This window comes from Octopus bimaculoides, chromosome 2 (assembly GCF_001194135.2).
Source record: "Octopus bimaculoides isolate UCB-OBI-ISO-001 chromosome 2, ASM119413v2, whole genome shotgun sequence".
NCBI lineage: Eukaryota > Metazoa > Mollusca > Cephalopoda > Octopoda > Octopodidae > Octopus > Octopus bimaculoides.
The window spans coordinates 35,713,358-35,722,718 of NC_068982.1; the positions used below are offsets into that span (position 1 = coordinate 35,713,358).

Here is a 9,361-nt window from a genome sequence, read left to right on the forward strand (position 1 = left end):
TATATATATATATATATATATATATATATATTTGACTGCTTGATGACTCAGAAACTATCTTCATTGTGTATATTTAATTCAGGAGTGACTGTGGATTGCTCTCCAAATAAAGATGATGAGAAACCCTGTCATGTGAATGCAGTGTGCACTCAGATTGGTCACACGTACCGGTGCAAGTGTAAGGATGGTTATCGAGGCAATGGACGCTGGTGTCAACGTAAGTCTTGATATTAATTTTGATTCTCATTGCACTTATATGTATCATCATTGTCATCGTTATTATCATTATTATCATCATCATCATTTAAGGTCCATTTCCCATGTTGGTGTATGTTAGACTGTTTGACCAGAGCTGGTAAGCTGGAGAGCTGCACCTGGCTCCAGATGTCTGTTTTGGTTTGGCTTCCATGACTGAATGCCCGTCCTAACAACAACTACTCTACAGAGTGAACTGGATGCCTTTTATGTGTCACTGGCACTGATCACTACCACAGTTTCACTTAGCAAACCACCAGAAGACTCATATATTGGTTTGTCCAGAAAGTTCATGCCGATTTTTTAAGGAAAGAAAAAGGTTGATAAATACTTGCCATTACATCTTTCATCAACCAAATATGAACCATTTTGTTGCACAATGCATCTCCATCTTTCCTTTAACTTGAAAATACCATCTTCCCAGAATTAAATTGGTTTCATGGCAAATAAGTCGAAAGGTAAGCTACTATAAATCGGCACAAACTTTCCCGACAACCCAATACATACACATATATGTATACATATACACATGCATATCTCTGTATACATCATTATCAACATCTTTTAATGTCTATGTTCCATGCTGGCTTGGTCTGGATGGTTTCACAGGATCCAGAGACAGCATTGTGTTCCGATGTCTGCTTTGGCATGGTTTCTATGGCTGGATGCCCTTCCTAATGCCAACCACTTTACAGTGTATACTGGGTGTTGTTCTCATGCTACCAGCATAACTGAGATCACAGCTTACAAGAGAGAATGTTGGCTTTATGCTTGTGAGCAAAGGGGCCCTGTGAAGCACATACCCACCTCAAGGAAAGAAGTGCACCCTTCTAAATATTGTTATTACACCCTTTTCTTCTGAAATTTTATTCCCTTCTGACTTTGTGCCCTCCCTTCGAAAAATTCCTGGAACTGACCTTGGAGTTAAAGCATGAGAAAAGGGTAGTGGGATAGAGCAGGTTCTTATGGAGGAATTGCATGGCTACTCATATTTACTACAAGAGGGAGAGAATGATCAGGTCAAGCTATGAAGAGATAAATGGTTGCAATGAGATGTCCGAGTGGCCACTCAAAGCATGAGGTGAGTAAAAGTGGGTGTAGAGTTTGCAAGATTGTAAGGGAGTGGAAGATGAGGAAATGGGGAGGCAGACTACAACTGTAAATTTTGTTGGGCTGAAGAGTGGATGACCGATGAGTCATGAGTTGGACAGACAAAAGCAGGGAGATAGTAATGATGATACAGTTGACAAGGGGAGGACAAAAGAGAGAAATAACATGCTGTTGGGTAGGCTACATGAGTAGTGGGGAGAGAATATGTGTATGTTTGTGTGTATGTATATGTATATATATATATATATATATATATATACGCACACATACATACATATATGTACACGCACACACATATATATATTTAGAGTTTATTTGACAGCTCTTCTGTTTTGTCTACCAGGCTATTCAAGGACTTTTATCCAATACACGTATGTGCACATGTATGTGAGTACATGTATGTATATGTACATAAAACAGGTGTATAAAAGCAAACAACACATTCCATGCAGTATATCACTAAATAGTTGACCACTTTTGTTTCTGCAACAATTCTACCCTTTTCACTTCTATACAGGGTGTCAAGCTATCAGTTGAATATTCAGTAGCTCATTTCCTGGCAAAGACTCATCTTTCAATAGCTCAATGCATCTAGATATAAGCAGATACAATGAATAGTTCTTCAGTTGTCTTTAACTGAAAGCATTTAAACCGGCCATATCTGACCAACTATTCTGCATGTTTTATGTTCAAACTAGTTAGATCTGACCTCTAACATCTATCCTACAATATCATTCTAAATATAAACAATCACATCATTAGAATCTTAAAACTACAAGATAATGTATGATTAATTTGAAAGAATTTGAATATAAGCATTACATTTTACAGAGAAATCTGAATGCTAAAGGGTTAATCAATAAGTTATCATACAACTGTCAGATTTTGGGGCAACTTTTTGTAAGAGGTGAAGCACCCGTTATGTTTTATAAACATTGAACTGTTAGACTAAAATCCTCATCTCAAACCTTCCTTGGAATACAGTTTAGAGGGGATTGCTTGATTATGATAGTTATGTCTAGATATATAACCCCTTTGTTACCATATTCCTGTTGAAATACACTGTCTTTCATTCAATTAATTTTGAAAATAATGAAGAATTTAGTAAAATAACTTTTGTTGTTATTAAGCTGGTGTTTGAAACATAAATTAACATGAAATTTTGAGGATGGTTTTAATTTAGAACACTTTAAAAACAGGAAGTTTGTTTCCTAGAACCAGGGTGATTTCAAGTCAGTTGGTATCAAAAGGGATAAACTACAACCAAGATAAAGTTTTCAGTATTGTCCAAATAATGCAATGAATTTGACAGAACATTTATCCCAAATATTTGATGGTAAAAAAAGCTATCTCTATTTTTGTAAACATTACTAGTTATTTATTAGTCAAGTTTGATGCTTCAGTATAAGTTGATTTTAGATTCCAGACAGCCCCATGATGATGTTTTGAGTAAATTTTCCTTGTAGCTTGCAAACATATGCGTATCTCTGGACATTATTTTACTTCACAAATATTTTTTTTCAAGCCACTAATTGTTTTATATCGCAAATTATTCATACTTTCATTATATTCGTTTATACAGCTGTATGTGAGTCTGAGTGTAAAAATGGTGGTCGCTGCATTGCTCCAAATAAATGTGAATGCCGATATGGATATGTGGGTAAATATTGTGAAAATGGTAAGTTTCTTCACTAAAATTTCAAATGTTTCTATTGTTCTGGAATGTGACTCAAGGAAAATTCTTTGTTGAAAATTGATATTAAAATTAACCTCTCTTGTTGTAAATAATAAATTATTTAAGCCTACATTTTTTTATATTACACCCTGCAAGAAGCAAATTTCCATATTCATATCATTTTGGTGTGGCTGACATCAAATTAACTGCCATCAAATTCATCATGCCATATTAAATGTTTAATAGAATACAGAATATTTTCCTATATACTGTTTTTCTGACATACAAGTTAAAATAGAATATAGTGTAAACATGTAGTGTAACATTCAAATATTGTGACTAACTTTCCAAATCCTGAAGTATTTTACATACATTTTTGTTTTTGGTCCTCCAAAGTTGTCTTGCTGTATAAGTTGACCTACCTTTTTTGGTCAGAAAAATTCAACTTATATGTGGGAAAATATGGTATGACTTAAAACAGAATTTAGTTTTAAAATGTTATAATTTATATAATCACCAGGGCTGTCTTAGTAACAGTATAGGCCCCTGAACAAATCAGTGTCTTGAGCCCTATATTTATTTGCTGAGAGCAAGCCACAGCATACAAGGATCTGAATTGAGCCCTTTAAACTGTGGGTCCCCTGGGAAGCTACCCAGTTTGCCAATGCCTTAAGATAGCAATATAACCACCCCAAACTGACAGAGAAGCTCTTATTTACTTTATTTTCTATGTCTTCCTCTTTCCTTTTCTTTTATTTTCCTTACACTTGCCTCTATATACATCTCTTTCCCATGTTGAAAATCTTTCCAATGAGCTTTTACTGTATTTTAGTTGTTTCATTGTATGTTCCATCATTTTGTTTCAGATATCAATGAATGTAAACTGGGTATTGATGCCTGTCAGGGCCAGTCAGAATGTGTCAACATTCCTGGATGGTACTACTGCCGTTGCAAACAGGGATATGATAGCTCTTGGCATCAACACTCCATGTATGGCTTGCAGTGTGCAGGTAATTTACATTTTCATCAACATCCATTTTCATTGTCATATTGTCCATATTTTCCCAGAAACCAATTGTTAGTGAATAATAAATTAGAATAAATTATATAGGTTTATCAGTGAAAAGAATGAATTTATACTATATTTCAATTGTTATGTATTTCAGTCATCTCTGGAAGAAGTACATCCATCCTCATTTATCATGGGGCATGGGTTAGAAAAAACACACAGTAATAAATTAATCATCTCCATTCAGTTTGTGACTAGAAGAAATGGCAGATTCCTTGACACCAAACTCCTAGCCAGCAGTAACAAAGCTTCCAATGCCATGTATTTTCCTGTGGAGAATTGACTTCTCTGCATTATTTGTTAAGATCAGGTTCCTTTGTATTTTTGTCTCCTTAAAATTATGGACCTTGCAACAAAATTTGAAACCATTATTATTATTATTATTATTATTATTATTATTATTATTATTATTATTATTATTATTTTAAGATTGTTAGCTGGCAGAACTTTCAGCATGTCAGTCAAAATGCTTAGTGGTATTTCTTCCGGTTTTACATTCCGAGTTCAAATGCCACCGAAGTCAACTTTGCTTTTTCATCCTTTCAAGGTCAATGAAATACATACCAGTTGAGCACTGGGTTCAATCTAATCAGCTAGCCTCCTCCTCCAAAATTACTGGCCTTGTAACAAAATTTGAAACTATTATTTTATGGTGGCAAGCTGGCGAAATTGTTACAATGCTAGGAAAAATGTTTAGTAGCATTTTGTACATCTCTATGCTTTGAGTTCAAATTCTGCTGAGCTCCACTTTGCCTTTTATCCTTTCAGGATCTATAAAATAAGTACCAGTTGTCACTGGGGTCAATGTAATCGACTTGCCCCCCCCCCCAACCTTGCTGGCCTTGTACCAAAATTTGAAATCATTATTATTATTATTATTATTATTATTATTATTATTATTATTATTTTCATTATTAAGGCAACAAACTCTCAGAACCATTAAGCATGCCAGGTAAAATGCTTAGAGGCATTTAGTCTGTCTCTACATTCTGAGTTCAAATTCCACCATGGTTGACTTTGTCTTTCATCCTTCCAGGGTCAATAAAATAAGTACCAGTTGAACACTGGGGGTCGATGTAATCAACTTGTCCCCTTCCCTAAAATCGCTGGCCTATGCTGAAATTTTAAATTATTATTATTATTATTTTTCAGATTTGAATGAATGTTTGGGTGAGGGAGATGGCCATACTTGCCATCCAAGCACTAAGTGCTATAATACTGATGGCAGCTATGAATGTCGTTGTAAATACAAGGATGACTGCTCTCACGGTAATTAAAATTCATATTTATTTTTTAATTGTTTCGTTAAGGATTTCACCTGAAATCATAGTATTGAAATTACTATTGTTATATTTCTTGGTAATTAAAACACTCGTTATGTATAATCACTTATGTATTACGCTGATTTGATTAATGACTGTACCAAATTCCTTAAGGCATTAATCTGAGAACAGTAGTAGTAGTAGTAGTAGTCACTGCCGCCGCCGTCGTCATTGCAGCAGCAGCGGCAGTGGCAGTAACATCTCCACCACCACCACTTTTACTACTGCTACTATTGCAATTATACTGGCAGCAGTGATAGTTGTAGTAGCAGCAGTAGTTATTCTGCTTGTTGTTGTCGTCCATTATTATCACTATTACTATTATTGTCACTATTTAGCTCAAACTTTTTCTTATCAGGCTGACCTATAGGTCAGCCTGATTAGAGCTGGCTTGAGCTCTAGCCATGCCATTTTAGGGACATTGACAGCTACATTACCCCAATGTATTTTTTCCATATTTAAAATTATAGAGTGTTTTGAAGCCTATTTGGCTGCTATTTCTAACAAGTTGAGCAACTGAGTAGAGGCTTCCCTCATTGACTTACAGTTGTGTTTTTCTTTGGGAGTAACAAAAGAAGATGGTATAATATTTTAAGTTTCTTAGGTGTAATGTCTGCGTATTAATGTTGTTGTTCTTTAGCCAAAGGGTCAGTTATGAGCAAACCATCGTTTTTAAGGTGAGGCATACATCAGAGACAACAAATTGGTTGAATTATTAAACTGTCATGCAGTATTTGTTTTTGCCCCTCTACATCCTGAGTTCAAATCTCACCAAGGTCAATGTAGCTTGCTTTTCATGCTTCAAGCCAGTCAGTAAATTGGTAGAGTTGTTAAAGTGTCATACAAAATAAATTGCTGCATTTGATCCTGTTCTTTATGTTGTAATTCCAGAGATTTCAATGTTGTGATTGTATTTTTTGAATGACATTGTAGGGAAGGTGTGAGAGGTCATAAAACAGGTAGAATATTTGGGCCGGATATGGCCAGTTTAAATGCTAAAGTGTGTTATTTGAGAGAGATTTGATTGTTATTTCTGGCTCATCTATTCATGTCAAACCCTCCAACCCATGCCAGCATGGAAAAAAGGACGTTAGGTGATGATGGTGATGATGATGACGACGACAACGATGATATATACCCAGTCTGGTTTTCTTCTCATAAAACTTATTTAGCTATCTGAGATATGTTAGAATAAAAAGCAGATTTACTACTATGAGATTTGGGCATGTAATTCGTAGACATTTGACCAATTTGCCAACTTGAATAAATAAAATGTGTGAGGAATAGAGGGTTAGTTTATGTGATATTCTGAAATTGGAGGAATCAATGATTGAAATATACAATTGATGCAAATCCTTCTTAAATCAATAATAAATACAAAATCAACTGAACATTAGCATGAAGTGTCAAAAGAGATTGATAGTTGATTTCTGTAGATGTTCAATTTTTGTGGAGCTTGCAGCTAACTCTACTCTAAGCTCTGAGTATGAAATCTGTAAATTAATTCATAAATGGTTTATCCAGCTGCAGAGAAATATCTCCTATTCCCTTAGATTCTATGGGAACTAGGATAAGCTTCCTTGCAATGAGGCTAAATATATATATTTGTCTTAGGTTGAATATATACATAGATTCTGTGGTGTGTTACATAATTATTTTCATACATTTACCACCAAGATTATATTATCGAAGGCAATCCAATCCAACTAGACCAAAATTACAAAGCTTCATTGTCAGGCCCACACACTTTCCTGACAGTTCATCATCATCATTTTAACATCAATTTTCCATGCTAGCATGTGTTGGACAGGTTGACAAGAGCTGATAAAGCCAGGGGCTGTACCCGGATCCATTATAACATCAAATTTATTTTAGAACAATTTAAACACATATATATATAATATTATATAATATTATATATATATATATATATATATATATATATATATAGGTGCAGGAGTGGCTGTGTGGTAAGTAGCTTGTTTACCAACCACATGGTTCCGGGTTCAGTCCCACTGCGTGGCACCTTGGGCAAGTGTTTTCTACTATAGCCTCAGGCCAGCCAAATCCTTGTGAGTGGGTTTGGTAGACGAAACCTGAAAGAACCCCGTCGTATATATGTATGTGTGTGTATATGTTTGTGTGTCTGTGTTTGTCCTCCCAACATCGCTTGACAACCGATGGTGGTGTGTTTACGTCCCCGTAACTTAGAGGCTTGGGAAAAGAGACCAATAGAATAAGTACCAGGCTTACAAAGAATAAGTCCTGGGGCCAATTTGCTCGACTAAAGGCGATACTCCACCATGGCCGCAGTCAAATGACTGAAACAAGTAAAAGAATAAAGAGAATATAATATAATATGTATGTATATATATATATCATCATCATCATCATCATCATCGTTTATCGTCCGCTTTCCATGCTAGCATGGGTTGGACGATTTGACTGAGGACTGGTGCAACCGGATGGCTACACCAAGCTCCAATCTAAATTTGGCAGAGTTTCTACAGCTGGATGCCCTTCCTAACGCCAACACACACACACATTAATACAGAATTAATTAACTCACATACTGTATAGCATGTTAAATAATTATTCTCTACAGCAGATATTCTAGCTCAGCAGATATAACAGATAGTTTATATTCATTTATTATGGACGTTAGTGATCAATAATTTTATTTATAATAATTATAATAAATGAGATGTAACTGGGAAGATCAATTCACAACTGCCAGCCTTACTTACTTTTCTTTGAACTGAAGACACAAAGTGTTGGTGTGATATTTTCAAAGATTTTGAGCAGTCTGATTCCTCTAGTTTTATTGTTATTGTTGTTGTTGTTGTTGTTATTGTTTAGATCCAGCAGATTTATCTTCAAAAGCATTTCAGCCATGACTAAACTGTCTTTTATTCAGGAATAGTGTATCTAGGACTATATTACTACATTAGCCAATGTATCTTTTCTAGGTTTTTTTTTTTAAACTGCACAGTGTAATTTGAGGGAGGTTTTGGCTGCTGTTTCTTGCAGAATGAGTGACCACATACAGACTTCCTCATTGGTTTGCTATCTATATATTATACAGTACTGTCTTTCTCCACTCTGGTTAGTTCTTTCATGGCATCACTCCAGCAAGTAATTTCTTTCCATATCCTGGTATTAATGGCAACTGAGATTATACATACATGTGTCTGTTTTGTTTTGTTGTTTGTTTGTTTTTATGTACAAGGCTGATTTCTTTATTTTGGAAACTACAAAATACAAACACATAATTAATGTCTTTTAGATAGTAGATAAATATTTAGTAACATTTTTAAATAGAAATACATGCCAATTCTCCCAACACATACACACGGATACATACATGTATGCATGCAGACAGACAGGTGGTCATAAACATATCTTCATAATCATTTAACGTCCACTTTCCATGCTAGCATGGGTTAGGCAATTTGACAGGATCTGGCAAGCTGCAAGGCCACACCAAGCTCCTCTGTTTGCTTTGGTATGATTTCTATGGTTGGATATCCTTCCTAAGGTCAACCACTTTACAGAGTGTACTGGGAGCTTTTTTTTTTTTTTTGTGCCACCAGCTCTAGTGAGGTTACCAAGTATTTTGCCCAATAGAAAAAGATTAGGGAAAAATGAAATAGGAGAAGCAGGAGAGCTCCTATTACTACATAACATGTATAAGATGTCCAATAATTAACTATTTATTTCAGTGAAATGAGACAAATTTTTAAAAACTCACTTTTATGTTTATCATGTTTAATATGTGTTAAAGTGTATAAATTTTTAATTTTGTTAATAATTTTTTTTTTTTATAATTTTATTTTCATTCCTATTGAATCCCACTTTTCTGTCCACAACACCTTTTTTTTTTTTTTTTTTTTTTTTCAATTTGGCTGGAATCATTTTCTCAACCTTCAT

General features: G+C 34.8%; 1 protein-coding gene across 3 annotated transcripts in view; it reads left to right on the forward strand.

Annotated features, from left to right (window-relative positions):
• Positions 1-9,361, forward strand: part of LOC106871713 (protein kinase C-binding protein NELL1) — a 413,759-nt gene that overhangs the window by 381,406 nt on the left and 22,992 nt on the right. For all 3 annotated transcript variants that reach the window (XM_052976231.1, XM_052976230.1, XM_052976225.1), the window contains 4 exons: positions 83-217; positions 2,948-3,043; positions 3,907-4,050; positions 5,262-5,378. In XM_052976231.1, the coding sequence (XP_052832191.1) occupies positions 83-217; positions 2,948-3,043; positions 3,907-4,050; positions 5,262-5,378 (492 nt within the window). The remainder of the gene's footprint in view (positions 1-82; positions 218-2,947; positions 3,044-3,906; positions 4,051-5,261; positions 5,379-9,361) is intronic.